The following is a 26,417-nucleotide window of genomic DNA, read 5'->3' as shown; positions in this document are numbered from 1 at the left end:
AGAGAGAAAGAAAGAGGAAGTACTCTTTGCTTGGTGGGTTGTTAAGTTTAAAGGCAAAGGTAGTACTGAGTAAATTATATAGTAGATGACCAGTCAAAAAGAAGAAGATGGAAACAAAGTTAAGGAGAATATGTGATGAGGTCTTTTATTTACATGTTATGATGCTGCTTTCAATGATTTGTTTGGTCATTTTCTTTTCTTTAAAGCAGTTTTAGAGGGAGTGAAAGATTATGCCATGTGCACAGTGAAGTAAGTCATTGACTAACTGACTCAAACCAAACTCCCAGAACTAAACAAGTTTATACTTCATTTTCATTAGTTCAAGGCAAACACATCTAACAAATTTATATCATCATTGAAATATATTTTTAGCTTCAAATTCAAAAGGGGAGAAAAAAAGACTAAAGAAAAATAAAAAGATGGTAGGAAAGTGCAAATAGCTCTTTAGTTTCTCTAAAGACATTTTATTCGAGTGTACTACTTTGAATTAAAGCATCAAAAGAAGAGTAATGATGTTGATACTATTTGTGGATGCTAATGCTATATATTACTAACATATTCGAGATCAAGATAATCCTAAATAACTAATTTTAATTCATGAAACAGCTGATCTAGTTCCCAAACCACAAGCACACAGCCTTAGCAGAAAATGGGAACTTCAATGCCTCAACAATAAACAATTGCTTATGTTTATTTTGAATGAGCAAAAGGTAGAGTGTGAATCTTATCTTAATCAAGTGACTTTACAGGGTTGGGATCCTTCCCAAAACCCATCATTGCATGAGTTGCTAACATGGAACCTCTACGAGTAGTTTCCATAAATCGACCAACAAGTGGCAGATTAACTGTTTCTCTGTTCCAAAGAGGCTTCTTGTTCCACCTACAGTAGAATTGGATCAAATTCAATTATGTATCTGGCAGACATAATTCTAAGTAAACTATAGTATTGCAATTTGCAAAGTTCCTAGAATATATGCTTAACAACTCAGCCTAGCAATTTATAATATGACAACACTGGATATAATCATTCTTGTATTATATCATGGTCCACATAGGACATGTATCTTAAAACAACAAACCAAACAGGCACATCGCTTAAGCTCGGCAATTTGACCATTTCAATACCATAATGCAGGTTTAACAAAGTTGTATTGGAACTTGGTGCACATAGTACTTTGATACTGTATCGCCAAGTGATAAGTTCAAATCCAAACCACTGGTTATAACACATTCACACTGATGGACATAAAATAAAATTAAGAAGAAGAAAAAAAAAACTATGGTGTCAAACAGAGTAGGACAGAATTTTCAGGCAGCACTAATTGAGGTACTAAAACAAAAACAATCCATTATCAAGTAAGTGGTTTAAAATGAAGCTAGTGGGGTTTTTAAGGTTCAGCTAGTGTTCAGTATTCTGTTAAAGGAAACAAGACATATGATTTAGCATATCTCTTTTTATTCAGTAAAATCTCAGTAGAATGAGAGCGTACCAGTCTTCATGGCGAACAACCTTTCCTTCCACGACATTTAATTTGATGAGGGATATCACATCTATGTTTCTCCCCAAAAATTTATACTGTTGCTTGTTATCAATTAATATCTAGATTCATTACACAAATTGAATTCAAAAGGTCAATTTCAACCCAAGAAAGAAACATCTCTAGATTAATGAAACAAATATATGTTACGAATGTAATACGAACCTCTCCATTTCGTGGTGAAGTCAAATTTTCTGTCACACTGTAATCCACAATTTTGGACTCACCAAAGACCTGAGAAGTCCAAACAAAAGAGGAGAAAGGGAAATGAACAAAAATACTTAATGACAGCAACAATTACAAAAATTAAATAAAAGCTAAAATTGACAAAATATTACACGATTGCTCTCTGATCAAAACTTATATTAAGGGTGATCTATATGTCTTTGTAATGTTCAACTAATCATCTAATCTATTGATTTGATCTAAGTACTGGACAATCAAGTTCAAATAAAAGGTAGCTGCAAAGACAAATACAGCTCTTCTCACCTACAGTTCCTTGAAATATATAGATAAGTCTAGATAATAAAAATAATACCAAACAGCTCCAATTTATTTATAAATTATGACTAATATTTAGATTGAACCTTAAAAAATTAGAGATTAGTTTGGCAGGACCCCCTCTCTCCAAATTCTGACTAACTTGTTCAAAAAACTAAAAACTACCTGCCTTTCCCTTGTAACTAGCTACTAATATACTCTCCCATCTAACTCAGCTACCTCAGCAAAAACCAATAACCGATATAACAAATAAGCCGTCCATTTAGTACACAATACCACATCATTTAGATTTTCTTTCTTCTAACATTAGTGAAAGGCTTATCGTAACTATTCTGGCACCACCAAGATTTAGAAGAGATAAAAACTTCATGTCCTTGAATTAGTATAATTTCATCGTCATGTTAATGATTTTGTTTCAATTATCTAAATTCTATATATCATGTTCTCCACCATTCAGCTTTGCTTTAATGATATACAAGCCAATAGTTAGGAGACTCAGATTCATCTAAGAATTAATTTGATAATAGCCATTACACCTTATGAAACTGTGTCTATCACTAACAAGTGTGCACTTGCTGTGACATTTATAGTTGTAAATGGAAGTTATTCCATGGTAAAATTATGGGTTTCTATGGGTGCTGGGACAAGTGAACAAAAAAAAAACTTGCTTGAATTAGATTGACAGATAAGGTAGGTGGGTTTCCAATTATGATTTCACTGTTAACATCAATTCAACACGTGAGCAAAACCTTGGAAAGAGAGTAAAATGCTGACTTGATTTGCTTCACTCTGCAAAAACAGCACAAGACATCTTGTAAGGAACACTATGACAAATGTCAGACTCATAAAATTAATGATACCAAAGGATATAACAAGCAGAAGCTACAGAGAGAAACAGTCTATTTCTTTCTAAAATGACTAATGTAAATATATTTTAGTTAACATGTTCCAAAGAACTATAAAAATCTCCGCAACAAGGAAAAAACTTAGAACATCTGATATCTAAGAGATATTTTAATTAGAAAAGATAATGTTATTTTATTGAATCAAGAGTTTTTTTTATCAAATAACACAACATTGGCAATCAGAATTTACCTAGAAAGCAGTGCATGATTATTCACAAGTCTACATTTCAGAAAGAAACACCCTATTTTGTGTTGTCAAGTTAAGATTCTTACAGAACTACTAAAACAAATGGGCACAGTTTTATAGACTGCATTTTTACAAGGCTTAAAGAACTCCTCTAAATTATTTGATCAGTGTGTTCTCACTTTATCTCAGAACATGCTTCTTAGACTAGTTCAAAATGATGTGAGAGGAACTATAATATATAGGCTCATTTTTCAGAAATAATAGGATGAACAAACCATGATTTCTCATTCAAAATTGATTATATACTTCTTTAAAAGTAGCACAATTTCTTTTCTTTTCTTTTTTTAAATAACATGATATAAGACTAGTTCAACATTCATTATGTCGTAATAAAGTACAAGCTTGATTATAACATTACATACCCATGAGCACACATAAGCGGATCCTCGAATGAAGCATTTGGGGCATAAATTTCAAAGTCTTGTGGCGTAGCTTTGGATGCATATCTGAAACAATTGAAAACAAATAATTCCTTACAACTTTACAGAGACTACTACAATTTTTTACTTGGTTTATATGCCATCTTATACATGATAACTAACTTTCACATAATGAGCTGTGCAATCAATCTTCGATCTGCTTAATCCTAAACCATTGAAATTGACTTCTATTTTCCAACTCTGGCATAAGATCCATAACAAGATTATGAGGGCTCAAGAAATAAACCATGTTTACTTAATCGTAATAGACCATGATAAAAAGAAAAACAATGAATTTTCCTTTTTTACACTTTTACGGTACAAGTTAATGAAAAGTCACATATAATTATTCAAATGAGGAAGTTACAATTTTGTATCCCTTCTTAATCATCTCTAAATTATTTCCCTCTATATATCTTTTCTTCATGGATTAATAACTTCAAGCTAGAGTATCATTAGTATTAATGATAACCATTTCTTCTTCAGTTTTGGAAATCTCTCTACAAAATTAAATACTGATTACCAATCACAATATGGACATATTATCAAGTGGTCTCAGTTAAGTTCATTGTGCACATGACAACAAATCTAACATGATTAAGATTATAATAAACATAAACATATACATGATTAAGATTAGACATACAGATTCAATATGTGGGGGATTATTTCATCAGATAAGCGCTTTCTTGAGATGTAATCACATGTCTCCTTGGTACAAACTTCCCTCATTTGATCAATTTCAGCTTCTTTACCTTTCAATCAAAATGAGAACCCATGTTGAGATTAAGAATTCAAAGGAGAAAAAACAAAACAAAACAGAAAAGGGAAAGGGAAAACAAAAACCAACATCCAAAATGCAGAGTAGTAGGTGGATGAGAGAGTAAAGAATAGAAAAGATAGGAAAAAGAGAATAATGCAGCCAAAGCATGGGAGGTTGCAGTACCCATTGTGGATTCTGAGACTTGATCGGAAAACAAACGGTTTGCAATGGGATACTGAAGGTTGAAAGAAGGAGACGATGAGAGCTTCAGAAGATGAAGGGGGAGTGTCAACGTACGGAGATGAAGGGAAAGAATAGTCATGGCTTCATGGCGCGCTACGTGTACACTGCTCGTCCATTCTTCGCTTCTTGTTCTATACGCAACTATAACCGAACCTCAACCCAATCAAATTTTGACTTCTTCTCCTTAATATTAATTTTCTAAAAAAGAAAATATATTTAATATTAAATTTCTGTTTTCATAAGCTAAATTCCCTATATATTTTTTGTATTTAATTATGTCAAAAGAAAATGGTAAATATATTCATTTAATACGATGTATTGTATTATATTTTATTGTATTATGTTAAATTTTATTGTATTGTAATATATTATATTAGTACTATTTAATACAATATTATGTTTGGTATTATATTGTATTGTATTGTATTAATAGATTGTGTAAAGTTATAATATATTTTCAATACACTCAACCCCAACACCAACTACAGGTCTAGGTCCGAGCCCGGGGTCTAGGTCTCGGGTACGGATTCGGGTTCCAGTCCAGGTCTGGGTCCGAGCCTCGAGTCCGGGTCCCGAGTCCTGGGTCCCAGTCCGGGTTCAGGTCCTGGGTCTAGGTTTGAGTTTGGGTCCGGGTCCGGGTCTAGGTCTGGGTCCCGAGTCCGAGTCCAAGTCCGGGTCTGGATCTCGGGTCTGGGTGCCGGGTCCGAGTCCGGGTCCTTAATCTCGAGTCCAAGTTCGGGTTCGGGTCATGAGTCTCGAGTTCGAGTTCGGGTTCAAGTCTCGAGTCCAGGTCCGGGTCTGCGTTCGGGTCTAAGTTCGGGGTCCAGGTCTTGGGTCCGGATCTAGGTCTGGTCCAGGTCTAGGACCTGGGTCCAATCTGGGTCCTGGGTTTGGGTTCGGGTTCTGGTCGAAAATTGATGTTGATCTCGAATCCTTTGTAAATATTATAATACAAGGACCATTTGTTATGTATTAAATAATACCACATACATTATATTAAAAAATTTAGTCGTAATACATTGTTTTATCTAAACATAGTGTTATTTATTATTTAATACAATACGACCCTTATAAAAAGCATTTTTTTTTTTGAAACACATGTAAAAAACATTTGTATAAGAGTTAAGAGAATGTAAAAGAAAGTGAAAAAATAAATTATGTTGTATACATTTTTACTTTATAGGTTGTATTTAGTTCATCATCATAAAGAATTAGAATTGTAAGGAGAACACTAATAAAATACAGTAATATAACTAAAATTCTTTTATTTAGTTTTGTCTGAGAATGAAATAAAATAAAGTTTATTGTTTTTATCTTCTGAAAGAATGGTATGATATTCTCTGTTTTATTTTATTTTACTGTACTTTTTTAGAAAATATTAGGTTGTATCTTTTAAAAGAATGGTATGACATTTTTTCTTGTTTAAATAAAGATATTTTTCTAATGAAAAAATATTTTTAAAGTATATAATATTGCTTAAAAAAAGTAAATTAAAAAAATTATATTAAAAATTAGAGGAAATTGAATTGTATATTATTTTACTTTATTTATTTTAATTTTTACTTTTATTTTTTTAAAAATTTTAAGATATACTCATTTTTATAGATGACGCTCTCATTATATCTCAAGATTGGAGAGAGTATATATTTCCTCAGAGTTACTTCATATTCAGATTTACTTTTTAAAAATACTGTGGACACTCACATTAAGTTTTCAAAACCAGTTTTAATCTTTTGGCTTGGGACTATTAAAGTTGATTCTTTCTTTTTTCTTTTTTGCTTAAGATTATTAAGGTTTTTTATTTTATATGATGTTGATTCTTAAAGCATCACTTCTCTTTTTATTCGTACTTCAAGTGACACAATGTACGTAGTTCTTACAAACAACAGAACTCAAATTCTCCATTCTCCATTTCTATTTCTATTTATGACCGACCAAAAACTAAAGTTATAATCAATAAGGTCCACTTGTCAAACAAATCAATGACACCCGAGCAAGATTTCGATATAACAACTCACTTACGAGTATTCATGAAACTTTTGACCAACAAAAATATAATATACAAAACCACCTACTTATTAATACAGATATACACTTGCTCTAAACAATAAATAGCCACACACCAGAGGGAGGTACTATAATAGCATTCTGTGAAAGAACAGACCCCTTTTTATTTGTGATCCGCAGAGCAGTAAACCCATCACCTACCTATACTTATCAAAACACAAGCCCTTCTCAGCAAACAATTTAGATGGATGAATCTTGGAATACCGCAACCTTACCATGATAAAAATACCACCTAAGGAATAATGCAAAAGAACTCTCCGAATAAAAGATAAAACATGCACCAGTCAGGGAAGTCGGAGTCCACTGTCAGCGCTGCCTCACCAACTAGACCTCCATCTACCTCTTCGGTTCATTCAATGTCTTTCCCTCGAAGAATTCACCTAACATTCGCTCAAGATCCTCTGCTGAGAACCTTATGTACTTCTGGGGGTTCTTCCCATTTTCAACCAAAGGCCTGAAAATCAAATAATAAAAACAATGCATATCTTCTCAGCCAACTTAGCAATGTGGATATAATTGTCTTAAGAGTTCATATGACTTTGATGAATTTTGTACATGCAGGATATTATATTCACATATAAAAATCTAACTTCATTGCATGCATGCATGTAAGCAAGGTGGAAATACTTGTACTTATTCCCTCAAAACAAAATGTCTGCATTTAAACAGAGCATACCCGAATCGCTTTACGAAAGACCTATAGGCAGGCAATAATACTTCAGCTACAGCAAGCCTCAGTGATTCACGTAGCTCAGTGTCAGGCACTGTCCACTGAGATTGTTTTTGATGAAGTTCCTCAAACTGCATATTAAATATCTTGAACCTGCAATCAATTACATTCTCTAGATAAGTCAAAAGCATTATGAGCACCATGCATGCCTCATGGAAAAGGCAATTAATATATGATGTATTTCAAGGTTGATTTCATTTATAACCTGTCCTTAACCAATGCTCTTGAAACACCACTACTGTTTCCCCCATCACCCCCAACTGAGCTACCACCAGATGAGGTCAGACCTTGAATTGTGAGACATTGCAGAATCTGGAAAAAGAGAAGAGCACCATCAGTGAGTCACAGGCAAAACCCCAGATTTGAAGACAATATTTAGAGGGCAACATTCTTGCTAAGGAATAATTTATACTTCCAAACAAGAGATTTTATTCCCCCTAATACAAATTTGCAATATGTAAAAGTGTTAATTTTGACAAAGATCACCAACATCCTAGTCATGGGATTTGTGCGTGATAATTTTGACAAAATAGAAAACAAGCTAGAAATGGATAGCCTCCATGCACTCTAGTCCCACCAAGAAGATGAGAACTCAAAACAGTCTGAATTCTTTGTCCAACCAAAAGACAAAAGCATAGTAACAGTGATCTACTACTTCCAGCATAAAATGGAAAAAGCACACAAGCTACGTGCACCATGTTTACATTAGCAATTATAACTGCTCATTGTAATCAAAATTCCAATGCCTCACAAGCAGCAGACATGACCCAGCAATGAATGAATGAATAATTACATACTTAAAAAGTGTGCAAGAATAACAACAAGGTAAATTATAACACAGATTTGTTATAACAAAAAAATACATAATTAGAACTGCAGAATGATTGGGTAAAGAAAACTGCACCTTTCCCCAACAAATCCTTTTGTATTGATTTGCATGTTGCTGCACAATCCTCCGGTGCCTTTGCACCCAATCATCTCCTAACAAATCTTTGGCTTCAGATCTAAAATAAAATAAGAAAAGAAACAGAACTATGTAAGTAAATCAAGCTTGCAAAGTTCATATAGAGATTCTGAACATAATAGCCAGAGACAAACCTGCGCACAGATCTGACCATGTAGTGGATATTGTTCATAAGAAATAAGTGAGTTAGGGAAGGATCCTTGTACTGTTTAGACTTCCCATCCAAATTAGTCTGAAGGGCCTGCATTATTTGCATTGTTACAGATGCTAACTGTGAACCAGGTTCACCTCCATTTTCAAATTCTTGGAAAAGTTGCTTTAAAGTTGACTGATAACTGCAAAACAACAGTTCAGTCAAACATATAGACATGTAATTACACATCAACCAACAGATAAGAAAAAAAATATAGGTCAAGCCATCCAAGCTAGATATATTGCATGTCAACTCTTAATAATTTACACAAACATGGTTTTAAATTAATCAAGATGCAAAGCCTAAATTCATAAAAAATCATATGAAAGAAAAAGATATTCCATGTCGACATTTCAATGAAAAATGAAAAACTAAAATTTTGCTGTAAGAGTTAAGAAATCATGTTAGAGTAAAAGAAAAAGATACTTCAAAGCATAAGTAAAGCAGATTGACACTTTCCATTGTTAAAACAAAAATTACTATAATAAAAAGTTTGACAGCATAAAAATATGACAGCTTTTACAAACAGTAGAATCATTGAAAAATTTCTCTTTTATATAGGGAAAGCAAGGACAGCTGATCTTACTCAAATAAAAACTTCACATAGTTGATCACATAGCTTGTCAAGGGATGAACAGTTCCATCTAATACAGCAGTTTTCGTTGCATCCTTTTCAACTGCTTCTTCAAAATCACCAAATGTTTCTTGAGCGGTCTGGGCCAACCGTTTTGTCAAACTTGTTGCCGACTCTCTAATTTCAGCACAAGCTTTTCCTTTGAAAATTGTCTCAATCTGCATATGATTTCAGACAAGGTAATAAATAAACCTATCATGCAACAAAAGTATCCTAAACATGCAAGCAAATCAACCTAGACAGTAGACACCTACAAATAAGATTCTGCATGACTGGCATTATGACCTTGCAAGAAAATAGTCACTGATTACCTAACCGAGTAATTCTTATTTTATTTTATGTCTAATTTAGGCTCCGTGACTAGTATTACAGTTGTGACCAGGAAACTATAGCACTTGCTATGTAAGTACTTGAGAGGTATTCGTACCACAAACCACATGGGAGCAAAGCCACATGCCTAACCATTTGAACTACCCCTAATGTGTAATAATTCTTATCTTTTATTGACTATGGTCAAGTGACAGATAAAGGATTCTTCCCATAGTAGGTGGAAAAGTGATTCTCCTATTATAGTGGGCTATTATAGTGGGGCAGGCAAGCTTGTTCGCTGGTATCTAGAATAGATTTTACTCACCATTTTCAGGGATGAAAATTAACAAATTTCACAATGCATTCTAACATGAGAATAATGTATCATAGAAACATTTAGAAATTTTGCATGCAAAACAAACTCTTATTTTCTTTCTCTTCTGTTTTAGCTGAAGAATATTTTAACACAAAAGACTGCTCCTAACAGTCCTAAGCTTGGTGAGCATGCTCCAAGTAACAAAGCTCTAGCAGCATCTTTAGATGACTAAAAACAATTTTATCAACAAGAATGGTTGAATTGCATTATAAAAGTATGCAAGGAATACTGACATGCGACACACTATGATTACACAATACAATCATTTTTCATTTATTAACATTTAAATTTAAACAAAGGGTTCATTAGGCATTAGATTATATTTTATAATATATATATATAATAAAATAAGCATTCTATTAATCTAGAAAAATAATGATGCAAAGATAATTTGGTACCTCTGAATGAAGCTCTCTCATTATTTCATACATGTCTAAAAGAACAAACAACTTTTCTGGAGATCTCTTGCTTCTAGCAATCGCCTCACCAAAACTAAGAAGCATCAAAACACTACCAGCAGTGACTTCAGAAAAACATTGGTCACTAAGAGAATCAAAGCCATCAAACAGCTGATCACAAACTTTCCGCTCCCCAGCAAATAGCAATTTGACCTGTCCATGTGTCCAAGATAATTAAATATTTTAAGCCCCCCCAAAAAAAAGCCTTAAAGTTTCATCAAATTTTGAGTCCTTACAGCTATGCGCATGTAGTGAATCCAGTTCCCAATTTTAGCCTCCAAAACCTCCCATTGCATCTTTTGAACATCTTCCTTGCTAAGTTTCTCAACGCCCAGTTTGCGAAGACTTTCTTCCAAAACTGAAGAGCGGGAATCCCTGAGTACAATGCAAAAGTATTAAACTTCTTGCAATGTCTTGACACTTAACATTGATTTTAGTTTGAAACAGAGTATAATCAGAAAAGTGGCATAGTATGCAATTTCACTCCACAAATTAACACAAAAAGAAGGCTGCAATATTGAATAAAAAGGTGTTTTACATCTAAAAAAGGTCTGACTTGTCTAACAATGCATGCATTTGCCTCTATGAAGATAATTAGATAATAACATCATTAAGTACATGCAAATTTGTAGAGTCTGCAAAAGTTTTCTCAATATATATACATATATATATATATATTTATATATATATCTGTGTGTATAAATCCATATATATTCGACATCTTTGTTTGCAACAAATTTTACAAGTATCATTTTATCATCAGCATTCCAATTAATCTCAATAGCCAGTACATCCATCACTAGTGATGTATCCTTATTGGGTTTGTGTACATATTGTACTTGCATCATCTTTTCATATAATAGGTACAAGAAGAATATTTCTTGTGTAATAATCGAGACCAAATAACTTGTTTACCTATAAATTTTCACTAATTGCTGTCGCTGACCAGCTTGAACCATCTGCACAGCTAAATCATGTAGCAAAGGCAAAACCCTTGGTGGAATAAGAGTAGGAGGCGTATATACAGCAGTTTCCAAGTCAGGGTTCGGATGTTCTGAATGATTATGGGGGTGATGATTGCCACTAGCATCACCATGCTTCCCAGGTGATCCTGACGGTCGTAATGAGTTTGGAAGACAATCAAACAATCGTTCAGGTTCCACAGGTTTGCTGGAAATTCAGAATAGAAAAAATATTAGAAAAATAGAAATCAAGTTTGTTTGCAGGGATAAACAAAGTACAATAATTTTATACCACACAAGATTAATCCTGCTCCCTAATTCAGTTAAATTTACATGCATCATTGTTGAGACCAGCACTGAAATATGGCCATTTTTCTCTCTATTAAGTAGTCATTCATTTCAAATATGAAATTTTTCATGCATTTTTGCATTAGTACAACAAAGAACTGTTACAGTGTATAAACTATTAAGAAACAAGTAAAACTCTAAAAACCTTGCTAACATGTAGTATAACTATAAACATAATATGAAAGAAAAGAAAATAAATGTGGAAGCAAGAACCTATAAGATGTTAGCTGCTGCTTAAATTCGTCTTCAAGCTTTGAAATAGCTTTTGTAAGTAAACCATTTGCATGGTTGAGGACCCCTTCGGTACTCTTAAAGCCTTTGCTGCTACTAAAGAAATGAATATTCTTTCTTAGCTGATCAATAGCTTCCAGATAACTCTCCAAGTCCTCATGCGGCCCCCTGAGTATTTTTGCTTCTGCCTGTGTATTTGACAAGAAACAACTAATCTCATAAAATGATATCATAACGTCATCGAAAAGAGCGTTTACATGTCAAAATGGTGACATTGAATTATAACTTTATCCATTAGAATACATATCTTTAAGATAAAAATATATATCATCATTCTATATAACCCTACAGGTTCAAACATAAAAACTGGAAGGACCATTAGATTAACATGAGAGGCCTAAAACATTCAATTCACCTCAAAAAGAGCACAATTGCAATCAGCCCAAGCTAAATAAATATGAATAGTTACTACAAAGAATGTACTTTTGCCATCTCAATCACATAATCACATTAATGTTCCAGTGAGACATATTCAGCAAGGTTTATGATAACTAATCTGAAGAAAATCTTAACAGTCATCCCAGTTGAGTATAAGATTAATTTGTCACCATCTTCTTCCAATATGCAATTCTATACGTGTATTTGAATAAAATACCACTATAAATTAGATAGAATAAAAATCAACTAAACAAACAAGATATAGCTAAATCTCTACCAAACATCAAAAAAGAAAATAATCAAAGCTAAAGACAAGTAATACACGGGAAAAGCTTAGGTACCAACCTGACGAGCAAGATCAAATTGTGCCAATATAACTTCTGCAGACTTTAGAGTCTTATCAATATTCTCGTGGGCTTTCCGAATAGAATGAGTTCTAATCTGTACTGTCCAGAATTAAAGGAAACCCAATAAAAACTCCATAAACGGCAATATCAGAGCTATAAAATAAAGCAAACAAAATAACACAGCATTCCCCAAGATCTGCTATTTTCATGCAGATAAATCAGTGTAAAAGGCAAAAAAAAGCACACGATTTGAAAGACCCATACTTTCGTTTAGCTTCCATTGGGAAAGTAAACGACAAGTCAACAAAACAAGCAATTCACATGATCAAAACCCTTCTCAAAAACTGCCTCTTTTTTAATACCCTTTTCTATTTTCCGAGGAACCAAACATTCAAAGAGAAAAGGAACCCACCTGAGTAGGGCGCATAGCGGTTTCGAGGGCTGAGAGACGGTGGTCAAAGGAGCCAAGTATGGTGACTACTTTATCGGTTATGGTCTGACTCTTCTGAAGAGACTCTCTCATCATGGCAGCTCTGTCGCTGAGTGGATCCGCCCCCATTGTTGCAACCCCCATGTGGGTGTTCGTTAGTCCTGGAATTAAGAAAAAAGAGGAGAGAGATAAAGTGATGGTAGTTTGAAGAAGCTTAAAGTGGAAGATATTGAGATGGGTGGTGGTTGGTTGGGTATGGGGGGAGTCCGATGATGGAGCAAAGAAAGAAGCCCCAGTTTGACGTTTCGTTTCGGTGGGAACAGACAGACACTACAATTCTTCTTCGTTTCAATTCAATGTCTTTCGTTTGACAGCCTGGCTGGCTGGCTGGCTCATCTTCTCATAATCTCTTTTTATGTTTTTAGAAGAAAAAAAAAATCAACTTTTTAAGTTTAATTCTTATCAGTAATTACCCCTTTCTTTCTAGTCTTTTTAATTCCTCGATATTTATTGGGCTATTATAAATAAACAATTTTTTTATCAATAATATATATTTAAACAATTATTCCTTCTAAAAGATAAATATTGTAGCAATCATTTATTTAAATATTTTTAATAATTTTATATTTCATTTCAAAAAAAAATAATTCTTTTTTTACCCTAATGATTTTTTTATTTTTAGAGAAATTTTACACTAATGACGAGTATTATTTTTCTTTTTTCTTTTCTTTGATTAAATAATATAATATTTCACAAAATAAATTAAAAAAAATACATAAATCTATAGTACATTTTTTTATTATTTTTTATTTCTTTTCTTTGATTAACTGAAATATCACTTTAAAAAATAGATTGAAGATTAAAAAAAATAAATTTATAGTTTACCATTATAAAAAGGTATTTCACTAAACTTTGAGCATTTACCCAAGTTATTAAGTTTAATTATTTTTTATAATTATATATGTTGAAATTATATACAGTTACTTGTAAATTTTTAAAAAAATTCAAATAATTTATAATGTAAAAATTAAGTTTAAAATATTTTAACAAGTAATTATTTTTTCTTAATACGTGTGGTAAACATGATTTTTTATAAAAAACCGTGTAGTAAATAATTATTTAAACTTTGTAACTATTCAAAATAAATAAATAAAAATTTACAAATAACTTTAAATAATTCTATTTGGCAAATCAATAATTTTTATAATTCAAAAGTGAAAAGTCTAGCAGTGTTGTATTCTTAATGGATAATAAAATGCATGAAACTAATCAGAAGACACTCAGATTTACAAGCTTCGTCGGACCCTGAAAACTCATTTCAGGCGACTAGTGCTTGGGTTCCCTTGAACCAGGGTAATAACTTTCATTATGAATCAAAGATACACTTTCCAGTTTCAATTACAATTACACCAAAAGCAATCTGAAACTAATTCATACAGAAATTACCCCAATGATTTGAACACACTCAAATCAGTTTATCATCCAAGAACCTTGGACTTCAGTAGGCAAGATTCCCTTGCTTCTCTTCAGCTGAACTCTTCTTCAGCATGAAGATCTGAACTCTTCACAAGATCGCACGACTTCTGAGATGCCTTCAAATTGAAGATCACTTCATCAGCTCTGCAAGAAACACATCAAAAACCAAGGACAGAGTTTTGCCCTAGCAGAGCAAGAACTCATTAATCAAATCAGAAGAGTTAGTTAAAAAACCGGTAATCTCTGATTTATATAATACCAACTCTAATCTAACAAACTTTAACAGCTCATCCAACCAGTAAGGACAGCTGTCATATTTTTAGCTCCCTTAGCTGACCTGTCAAAGACAAGATAAGATCAAAAAACTAGATGACACTATCAACCAGACAGATGACAAAGGCAGCATAATTTGCCACACGAACCATAGGAACTTACAATCTCCCCCTTGGCAAATTATGCTCAACGATAGAACACACAAATAAGATAACAGAATCATACTATCATTAAAAGGAATTCCAAGAGTTTTAACCAAAAGACAGCACAAAAGGACACAACATACACAAAAAATTACACTTATAAGATTGTGTCAAACGGCTGCAAAACCCAAAAGAAAAAAAACAAAACAATTACACTAAACAACTCCCCCTCGGTGAGCATGATTAGCCTGCAGGGTTCTGAGCAGTAGCACCAGCAGATTGTGACTCCCCCTGGATTGGTGCAGCTGTATCAGCTGGCAAGGGATCAGAGCCAAACTCCCCCTGACAACTGGGAAGAGCAGAGAGTGAGACGACGATGACCCAAACACTTCTGTAGAACCAATGTGCACGCTTCCCCAGACAGTAAAGGATGAAGAGTCGAAGGTGAAATGGTCAGTGATGACTGGGAGGGTAGAAAGGCTGACTTATAGCAATTAGCTACTGGGCCCAGCTGAACACATAGGAGGCATAAAGTTCTGATTTGTACAAGGCCCACTAGCCCAACAAAACAGGCCCACACAACATTCAGTCCAAACCACAACATACAGAAAAGACAAAACAGAAAAACACCTAATTAAGACAAAACTTATTTAACAGAGAAACATGTAGTCCACATAAGCTCAACTAGAGAGAGAAACACAATAAAAGCTATAAATGCAAACTCGAACACGAAATGTAAAAAAAATAGCACCAGACCCTCAATTGATAAACAAGGAAGTGTGAATACTAATTGAAAAAAAAAACAATTCCTACTGATGATCTGAACAATACCGATGTCATAAGTGTGTGAAGTGTCCTCATGTGAGCCCTCCAAGGTTTAGAAGGACAGCTCACTCTCTCAGCTAGAACAATAGGAACAGTTGATAGAAGGAAACTACTTGCAATCGGATGCCCTGTTTTTTTTTTATTTATGGAATTTTTGTTTTTGTGGACCACTCAAGATATTTTGCCAACCAGTTATGGCTTTCACTCCTCCCTGGAGATGTAGCCGTCTCCTTATGAATCTTTCTCACAAAATATAGTGAGAAGGAGCAAACTCCTCAAAGATATTCAGTGGCACAAAGGAAGCTCTTCCCATTGCATCCAGGGAGGGTAGCCTTTCTAACTGGGACAACGAAAAGTTCAGATCAAGAGAGAAATTGTGCAATTAAAGAAGACTCACACAACATCAACAAAATGCTAGAAGGACTGATGCACAAAAATTCAGATGGTGCAAACACCAATACATTTTCTGAGATGTGTAAAGGAGCGTGCATCTAAAGCTTTAGTAAAAAGATCTGCTAGTTGAGCATCAGTGGGAACATGAGAAATAGTTAAAAGTTTTGACTCAACTAGTTGTCTAATGAAATGATAACGTATGTCAATGTGTTTGGTCCGAGAATGTTGGACGGGGTTTTTGGACATGTTAATGGCACTTGTACTGTCACAGAAAAGTACTAGAGACTCCTGGGGAAAACCATAGTCGGTTAACATTTTGTTCAACCAAATTAACTGAGTGCAGCAGCTCCCAGCAGCTATATACTCTGCCTCAGCCGTGGATAGGGAGATAGAGTTTTGTTTCTTACTCAGCCAGGATACAAGATTGTTCCCAATGTAGAAACAACCACCGGATGTACTCTTCCTATCATCTAGACTACCAGCCCAGTCAGAATCACTGTACCCGACAAGAGATGTGTTTGTATCTCTTGAGTACCATAGACCAAAATCAACAGTGCCAGACAGATATTTGAAAATACGCTTAACAGCAGTGAGATGAGATTGTTTAGGATAAGCCTGATAGCGAGCACACAATCCGACACTGAAAGAAATATCTGGACGACTTGCTGTGAGATACAATAGGCTTCCAATCATACCTCTATACAATGTGGGATCGACATTTTCACCAGACTCATCTTTACTCAACTTAGTTGACAGACTCAAGGGAGTAGGGGCATGCTTAGTTTTGTCTAACCCATATTTGTCCAGCATTTTTTTTATGTATTTAGATTGTGAAATGAAAATGCCTTGATCAGTTTGTTTGATCTGTAACCCTAGAAAGAAGCTAAGATCCCCTATGAGACTCATTTCAAACTCACTGGTCATGAGGTTAACAAATTTTGACACTTCGTCATCACTAGTAGATCCAAAAATAATGTCATCTACATATATTTGTGCAACAAAAATACCAGGGTGCAAATGTTTAATGAATAGAGTATTGTCAGCATTACCTCGAGTGAATTTGTGTGAGACGAGAAAGGAAGTTAATCTGTCATACCATGCTCTCGGAGCCTGTTTGAGACCATATAGGGCTTTTTGGAGCTTGTATACATGGTCAGGATGTTGGGGGTCGACAAATCCTTGGGGTTGCTTCACATACACTTCCTCTTGGAGAACCCCATTAAGAAAGGCGCTCTTAACATCCATTTGATGGAGCTTGATTTTTAGATAGCAAGCTACTGTGAGTAGAATGCGGATGGATTCCAATCTGGCCACTGGTGCAAATGTTTCTTCAAAATCTATTCCTTCAACCTGATTGTAGCCCTGAGCAACTAGTCGAGCCTTGTTGCGAACCACAGTACCAAACTCATCGGTCTTGTTCTTGAACAGCCATTTAGTGCCGATGATATTAACACCATCTGGTCTAGGAACCATAATCCACACTCTGTTTCTCCTGAATTGACCCATTTCATCTTGCATAGCATTGTTCCAGAACTCATCGAGAAGTGCCTCAGTCACATTTTTGGGTTCAACAACGGACACATAACAAGCAAATGCTATAGCATTTAAGATTTTTCTCCTAGTAACCATGGTTGCATTAGGATCACCAATAACAATTGTGGGGGGATGTGCCTTCTGTATCCAGGATGGTGGACCCTTTTTGTACAACTTCGAATGAGATGAACTGGTAGGAGTACCACTATTCACTTCTGAGTCGATAGCTGATTCTGGAGAGATTTCAGATGACTCAGATGCATCAGATGAAGCTTCTGGTGCTGTATTTAGTGAGCTCTCAGAAACCGTAGTAGGGAAGTTGACAGGAACGACCATGGGGAAGGTGGGATTAAGAAGCTCTTCCTCGGTAGCAGTGCCCTCAGATACTTCTAAATCATCGAAGCGAACATTGATAGATTCCATAACCGTCCTAGTTCTCTTGTTAAACACACGGTAGGCTCTGCTATTGGTTGAGTATCCTAGGAGTATTCCTTCATCACTCCTGTTGTCAAATTTTCTGAGGTGATCTCGATCATTTAAGACATAGCAGGTACATCCAAATGTACGTAGGTGACTTAACCTTGGTGTTTTGCCTTTCCACAGTTCATATGGCGTTTGAGTAGTTCCTGACCGCAGATGAACACGGTTGCAGATGTAACATGCAGTGTTGACTGCCTCAGCCCAAAATCGGATAGCAACATTCTTAGCACATAACATGACACGAGCCATTTCTTGAAGAGTACGATTTTTCCTTTCTACTACACCATTCTGCTGAGGGGTTTTAGGGGCAGAAAACTCATGACTAATGCCCAGTTTATCACAAAATTGAGCAAAGATTGAGTTCTCGAATTCCTTCCCATGGTCACTCCTGATACGAAACACTTTGCCAATGGTTGAGTTTTGCTCATTTTGCAATTTTAGACACAGGGATGAGAATGCACCAAACGTGTCAGATTTTTCTTTCAGAAAGTTGACCCAAGAAAATCGTGAGAAATCGTCAACACATACCATGACGTATCTCTTTCCAGCTATGCTTTCAGTTTGCATCGGCCCTATTAAGTCCACATGTAGCAATTCTAATACTCGAGTTGTCAACAGACCATTGATAGGAGGGTGCGATGATCGAGTTTGTTTTCCTTGTTGACATGGGCCACACATTCGATCTCTACTCATTGCAAGTTCAGGGATTCCACGAACAGCTTTCAGCTTGACTATCCTTTTCAGATCCCTGAAGTTTAAGTGGCCCAGCCTGTAATGCCATAAATCGAGTTTGTCCATGAAGGTTCGATGACATTTCATCTGACTTCCTAGAGCATAGCAATGATCAGCTGTGCGATTTCCAACTAACACTTCACTCCCAGCTAGAGACACTAGGCATTGAGTTTTATTGAACCGTACATCATACTCGGCATCACATAGTTGCCCAATGCTAATTAGATTAGCCTTCAGACCTTGAACAAAAAGAACACCTGTTAAAGGGAACTTTCCTGCCAGCTTCAGATCACTGTAGCCCATAATCTTTCCTCGATTTCCATCTCCAAACGTCACAGACCCTTCTTGACACTCTTTGAAATTGCTTAGTGATTCTCGAGAGCCTGTCATGTGCCTTGAGCACCCACTATCAAAGTACCAGTGATTTTCTTCCATAACAGACAGAGATGTATGAGCAACAAGAGCCACATCTTTTACCTTAGCAGTCTTCTTCCTTCTTTCAGCATGAGTAGAGGGATTATGCGATTTCTCCTGTTCAGTCTGTCGTTTTATCAAGTTCCTCAAATAGGTGTTAAGCTTGTAGCACTTTGGTCTGATGTGCCCCTTCCTGTTGCAGAAATGGCATATGGGGACGAATCTTTCTTGAGATGGGGCAGTTCTCTTCCTACCAGATTTTCGGTTATTGTTGACCTTCTTCAGGGAATCACTAGAAGGAATTTCGTTCTGACTACTTGGAGTGATTTCAGAGGCAGGAACAAACTTAAGCTTATGTTCCTCTTGAGGAGATGTGGAGCCAGTGACGGAAGGATTTTTCCCTTGTTGATATAGCAGTTTATACCCTATAGAAGTACGATCCCCAAATGGTTTTTGACTCTGTATGGCCTGGTTTAAGGCTGCAGTTCCTGAGGGCAAGGAGGACAGGGATTGCTTAGTTCTGACTAGCTCTGCAGTTAACTTGTAGATCTCACTATCCTTTGAGCACAGTTCCAGTGTGAGTTTCTTTAGTTTCTCTTCAAGGTCTGTTTTACTGGCATCTAATTCTTTATTCAGATCTTGTAGTTCCTTGACCCTTTTAGCCATGTAACTCCATTGGGCGAACATTTCTTCATAGGCTCTATTCTTTTCAGCAACATCACTGTCTGAGTCTGAGACAGATTCCTCTTGTTCTGATGCTACTGATGAGCACTCTTTAACCATGAAGGCAATCATGGACTTATCATCTTTAGAACTGTCACTTGGCTTTTCTTCATCACTATCACTCCATGTCACCGTGAGAGCCTTTTTCTTTTTTAACGTATTAGCACACTCAGACTGTATATGACCGAATCCCTTACATTCATGGCATTGAATCCCTCTTCCTTTGTCATCACTTGACTGAGAGACCTTGTTAAAGCTGGACTGGTTTTTTCCACTCGTATTTTCTTTGCCAGCACCAGAGTTCTTTTTAAAGCTCTTTTTCAGAAATCTGGCATAATTCTTCGCAAGAAGGGCAAAGTTCTCATCCACTGGACATTCAGCTGATTCATTCAGTTTCTTGGAATCTTCTTTAAGAACGAAGGCGACTCCCATTTCACTCTTGTCCTTTTCAAGATCCTTCTGTTTCTTGCCTTTGGACCACCTTTGTAGTGACATCTCATAGTTCTGCAGAGAACCGATCAGTTCATCAAGGTCTAAAGCTTCAATGTCACGACTTTCTTCAATTGAGGTGACTTTAGACATGAACTTCTTAGGCAAGGCACCAAGGACCTTTCTCACCAGCTTTTTATTTGAGTATACCTTCCCGAGGGCATAGGACTCATTAGAAATGTCACATAGTTTGGCATGAAAGTCCGTGACTGACTCATCCTCATCCATTGACAGGTTTTCAAAGGCTTTAGCTAGGGCTCTCAATCTAGCTTTCTTGACTGCTTCAGTTCCTTCATTCTTGATTCTTAATTTTTCCCAAGCATCCTTTGCGACTTCACAGTTGGAGATAACCTTCAGCTGATTAGTCGAGACTGCATTGAACAAGGCATGAAGAGCTTTTGAGTTAAAGTTAGCTCTTTCCATTTCATCAGTAGTCCACTCACTGGTTTTCTTTGGTTTATCTCCCTCTTCATCAGTAACCGAGGGAGGGGACCATCCTTCAGACACAGCCATCCAGACTCTTTCATCAACAGCTTTCAAGAACGCCCTCATTTTGGTTTTCCAGTAGGGATAATTTGCTCCTTCAAGCATGGGTGGCCGAGAGGTGGAGCCTCCTTCGCGAAACATCTCCATACCTAATTTTCCTGTAAACGATCACAACCAACACAGAAACACAAGGGGTAATGCCTCAAGAGGGAACTTGAGGTCCGTTAATTATCCAGAAGAAGCAAGGTAAACAAATACTGTGAATCAAGAATACAGAGCAACACACAGAAAGAGAAAACAACACACCAAGATCTCGATCTCAACTTGAGAAAGACCTGCTCTGATACCAAATGAAAAGTCTAGCAGTGTTGTATTCTTAATGGATAATAAAATGCATGAAACTAATCAGAAGACACTCAGATTTACAAGCTTCGTCGGACCCTGAAAACTCATTTCAGGCGACTAGTGCTTGGGTTCCCTTGAACCAGGGTAATAACTTTCATTATGAATCAAAGATACACTTTCCAGTTTCAATTACAATTACACCAAAAGCAATCTGAAACTAATTCATACAGAAATTACCCCAATGATTTGAACACACTCAAATCAGTTTATCATCCAAGAACCTTGGACTTCAGTAGGCAAGATTCCCTTGCTTCTCTTCAGCTGAACTCTTCTTCAGCATGAAGATCTGAACTCTTCACAAGATCGCACGACTTCTGAGATGCCTTCAAATTGAAGATCACTTCATCAGCTCTGCAAGAAACACATCAAAAACCAAGAACAGAGTTTTGCCCTAGCAGAGCAAGAACTCATTAATCAAATCAGAAGAGTTAGTTAAAAAACCGGTAATCTCTGATTTATATAATACCAACTTTAATCTAACAAACTTTAACAGCTCATCCAACCAGTAAGGACAGCTGTCATATTTTTAGCTCCCTTAGCTGACCTGTCAAAGACAAGATAAGATCAAAAAACTAGATGACACTATCAACCAGACAGATGACAAAGGCAGCATAATTTGCCACACGAACCATAGGAACTTACAAAAAGAATGAAAGAAATTCAGAAAACTTAAATAACACTAGTGAAAGTTGAACAAGATGAGATAATAGGGAGGAGAATCTTGTTGTGTGTTTACCTAATTGTTAATGCCTAATTGCTATCCTTTTTCTTGAAGTGAATGACAGATTATAAATTAACCTATCTCTTTTCAGATCTTCTAGGTTCTAAATCACATGTTCTCTAATTAATCTCTTAATTAAACTAACATGAAATCAGCATTAAGCAATAATCTACTTGTCACATAAATCATGTAAATACTCTCGTTTCACATAGAACATCGATTATCCAATTTTAGCATTCTCAATTCTCACTTTTCAGATTTCGAATTGAGATCATAGAACATGCACAAGGTGATCAATCTTACACATGGAATTAAACACAAATAAAGATAATTTCACAATCAAGAATGGAGGAATGACAATCATAGGCAAAAACATTAAACAACATTCATCATCCTCCCTAAATGGGAAATTTAGTTCAGAAATAAATCCATAACCATTCGTATGACAATATTCAACATAAATAAATTAAAGAGGAATAGAGAAAGAAACTGTTGGTGGATGAATTCTGGATCTTCACTTTGAATTACTCTGCTCTTCTTGTCGCTTTCTGCTGTGTTTTAGGTCTCCAAATCGCTTCTTTTGACTTCCAATCGCAATTTTCTATTTATGTTCGTCGGACAAAAATATCTCTGACTGTATAGACGCTCGCCGCGGACAGAAGTGCATCAAAAAAACACGTTTCTGCCCAGACTTTATGGCCGCGGCCATGGAAATCTCGCCGCGACGAGATGGAATTTTCTACTTCGATCTCTTTCAGTAAAATGGGCATAACTTTCTCATACAAACTCTAAATGAGCTGATTCAAGATGCGTTGGAAAGATAAAAAAGAGATCTAAAACTTTTATGTTTTAACTTTGTCCAAAATCTGATCAGAACATAGTTGAATTCAGACTTAAAGTTTCAGCTTTATACTCTTTCAAAAAAATTTCTATTTTATAGATCACTGTTTTCCGAAATTTATCCAATTTATACATCCCAAGTGTAGAAACCTAAAATCAAAGAGAACAAGCATAATTCTATTCCAAAAATAATAATAAAGAAGAAAAAAAACAATAAAATGTGACCTGAAACTTAGGCTAAAAATAGCTTAACACAAATAGTATACTAGGAAAGAAATATAGATATCAATGGGGAAAAAAATTGTAGAAACATATTGGGAGAAGGTACACTAATAATGTGTAAGTATCAAGTGTACTCCAACTTCTAAACTTTGTGACAAGAAACTACATATTGACCATTTGAACTATTCAAATTATGTTGATCCTTCCAATTAGATGTGTTCATCAAACTATAGCTGAATCCTTGACAATGATTATGACCTTCCTTACAACTTTGTTATAAGTTATTTATTTATTTGAAACTTTTTATGCCGTACTATTTTTTGGTGTTGCGATGCGGTTTAAGAGCATCTCCAAGGAGTACTTTAAATTTGATGTTACACTATTACCAAATTTAGTGTTAAAAATTATCTTCTCTCCAACCATAACACCAAAAATTACACTAAAAAATATTTTTTATTATTATATTATTTTTTAATAAAATTAAAAAAATTAATATTATATCAATTGTTATATTTAAATAATAATTAGTGCATCACTTTTAAATTGAAAAATTATTTTTATTACTATAAAATTAATTTATGGTATTCACATTTAAATTTACACACAATAAATTAAAATATACTTTTATAATATACCCTCCTAAATAAAAAAGTCAAACATATAACATACAGTTTGAATCTTCTTTTCGGCATGTTAAATTTTTTCGAATTTTTCAATAACATACCGGATGTCTTAAATAATTATAATGTACATGATCATAAAAAAAAAATAAACTAAAAAAATTCCGGATCCAAAACAAGTAAGAGTATATCAATGCACTACTTTAAAAAAATATATTGTAATTTTATAAAAATAAATAATAATATATATATAATTATTAAATATATAAAAAAAAATACAGTGTGCTGCATATATGCCGTGCACTGTAGTACAAACGGTAATATGCAGCCGTAGATGCCGTGTTCTTGGAGAAAATCTCACACTAAATATAGTGTTTTGATGGTTCCTTGGAGAAGCCCTAAGAACTATATATAGTGCTAGATATTATTATGGTGAAAAATCAATCAAATTACACGATCCAATATATTGACAAAAAATTCAAACCATGAAAAATCATAATCGTGTTTAATTTTTTTATGTACTTGTTGGTTGTTGCTATTTGTCCTAGTCCCTTTAAAAAAAAAATGCACAATTTTTTATTTCTTTCTAAAATCTAACTAGAAGATATTGTGCCCAAGTAGAAATTAGAAACGAAAATTTATTGTTTAGAGTCTCCAATAGTGATCATCTATGGTGTTGGAGATGCTCGTCCAATTTGATTACCTACATACTTAGATATTAAAAATATGTAAAACAAAAGACATTAACATAATAATAAAACATTCTCTCAAATAAGTTTGATTTATTTATTATAGTAGTTCTCCTACCCTTAATGGAGATACAATTATTTGCAACATCAAAGGTTGCCTCTTTTATTTTTATTAATTAATTTGGATTAAAATCATAAGTATGATTAATCCTTGAGCAAACACATTTCATATCTAAGCTGGGTTCTTTCCCTTTCCATCCACTGAATTATTGTTGACATTTTTCTTCCGGTTTCGTTTATTGGTTTTTCCACCTAAAAATAACAAACAAAACAAAATCCCAATAATTAGAAAGAAGAAAATTATTTTTGTTTAAACTTCCCTAAACCAAAGTGATTTAAGAATTTTAATAGTATAATAAATTTGTGGTCAGAAAATAATAGTGCAGATGATAATGTCAAAACAGAATTAGAACATGATCAAACAAAAAAAATAGTGAGTTACTCCACATATGATGATTGAGTTGAGTACATTGATTGTGGACATATATAATTCAATCAAAATAACTAATTAATTTTTCTCAAAAAAAATAATTAATTAGTAATTTGTAAAGAGTTTTAAATGATGGTTTACCTGGTGGTGGTGGTGGTGGTGAGTTGTTGTAAGTAGGTGGATGAGCAACAGCAGCATGAGAGAAAGGAAAATACACCCCAGTCCCAAAATATTGTATTATATCAAAATTATTAGACATCATTCCAGGATAGCTGGGCCACTGCAAATAATTATTTATTAAAGTATTCATCCCCACACTTAAATATATAAATTGCATATCTATATTTTCACAAATAACTAAGGAGTTTTGATTTTACCTGGATTGGAAAAGGTTGTTGCTGCAGCATTGGGCTTCCATTGTTGGGAAAATTGGGATTTTGGAAGTATGGGAAAGGAGCAAAAAAAACCCAAGACTGAAAGTAACAGACTGAAGCAACTGGTTGGGGAGGCTGGAAGTGTTGGAAAGGAGCAACCCATTTGCGAGGAGCAATTGTTTTGGGTTGGAATTTGCGAGGAGCAACTGTTTTGGGTTGTCCCAAAGGAGCAGCCCCACAACTTGTTGCTCCTGCAGACTCACCATCCAAACCATTACAATTTTCCTATAACCATATTAACCAATCAACAACCGCAACAAATTTAACTAATAAATTATATTTATTAAATTAGCTCTTTATGCATAAAATTAGTTGTTTTTATAGCTAGATTAGATATATAACAAATCTACCTACTTATCATTTTTCCTTAAAAAAAATAAAAAATCAACAATTATATCAAACACCAATTTTTACATGAGAAAATTATGTTTTTAGGTTTAATTTTTTTTATATATATATTTTTTACGATATTCTATAAAAATACAAGAAAATAATAAAAAAAATTACATAAAAATAACAAGAAAACAACATAAAAAAAATATACAAATGATAAACAATCAACAACAAAATAACAAGATTACAACATAAAAAGATTGTATTTTATGTAAATAAAATCTAAACAACCGTAAAAAAAATGTTAAAAATTCCATACAGACCATATTTTTGTAATTTTTTTTGTTGTTTTTGTGTCTTTTGAAATTATCCTTTTTTTAGGAACTTCTACAATTATCTTTTGTAAATATACTATGATTAAAAGAAAGCTCAATACCACACCGATCTGATGCGTTACAAGTGATTAGCGATTTTTTTATATTATTTATTAAATTAAGATGAGTGAGACTCGATATTAAATTGCATCAATAACAATATGTCACTATTATAGTATTTGACACCTTAAGATGCCCATTTTTATTTTAAAAAAAATA

General features: G+C 34.5%; 2 protein-coding genes across 3 annotated transcripts; both read right to left on the bottom strand.

Annotated features, from left to right (window-relative positions):
* Nucleotides 1-402: 402 nt before the first annotated feature.
* On the bottom strand, nucleotides 403-4,798 carry LOC115707513 (uncharacterized). Of its 2 annotated transcripts, none has more exons than XM_030635509.2 (7): nucleotides 4,557-4,798; nucleotides 4,257-4,365; nucleotides 3,554-3,637; nucleotides 2,789-2,828; nucleotides 1,704-1,772; nucleotides 1,491-1,600; nucleotides 403-880 (listed from the first exon to the last, which is right to left on the bottom strand). In XM_030635509.2, the coding sequence occupies exons 1-7, from the start codon at nucleotides 4,693-4,695 to the stop codon at nucleotides 730-732; spliced, it is 702 nt and encodes a 233-aa protein (XP_030491369.1). In that variant the 5' UTR covers nucleotides 4,696-4,798; the 3' UTR covers nucleotides 403-729. The 2 variants fall into 2 exon arrangements, with proteins under 2 accessions (XP_030491369.1, XP_030491368.2); XM_030635508.2 differs by having other exon boundaries at nucleotides 4,461-4,778.
* Nucleotides 4,799-6,504: 1,706 nt separating this feature from the next.
* On the bottom strand, nucleotides 6,505-13,613 carry LOC115705400 (exocyst complex component EXO70A1). The gene is made up of 12 exons (XM_030632734.2): nucleotides 13,086-13,613; nucleotides 12,672-12,767; nucleotides 11,871-12,076; nucleotides 11,263-11,517; nucleotides 10,584-10,722; nucleotides 10,288-10,500; nucleotides 9,157-9,362; nucleotides 8,512-8,712; nucleotides 8,318-8,417; nucleotides 7,619-7,725; nucleotides 7,360-7,506; nucleotides 6,505-7,137 (listed from the first exon to the last, which is right to left on the bottom strand). The coding sequence occupies exons 1-12, from the start codon at nucleotides 13,245-13,247 to the stop codon at nucleotides 7,020-7,022; spliced, it is 1,950 nt and encodes a 649-aa protein (XP_030488594.1). The 5' UTR covers nucleotides 13,248-13,613; the 3' UTR covers nucleotides 6,505-7,019.
* Between the last annotated feature and the right edge of the window lie 12,804 nt (nucleotides 13,614-26,417).

This window comes from Cannabis sativa, chromosome 1, assembly GCF_029168945.1.
Source record: "Cannabis sativa cultivar Pink pepper isolate KNU-18-1 chromosome 1, ASM2916894v1, whole genome shotgun sequence".
Classification (NCBI taxonomy): domain Eukaryota; kingdom Viridiplantae; phylum Streptophyta; class Magnoliopsida; order Rosales; family Cannabaceae; genus Cannabis; species Cannabis sativa.
This window is presented reverse-complemented; position numbering and strand designations above follow the sequence as displayed.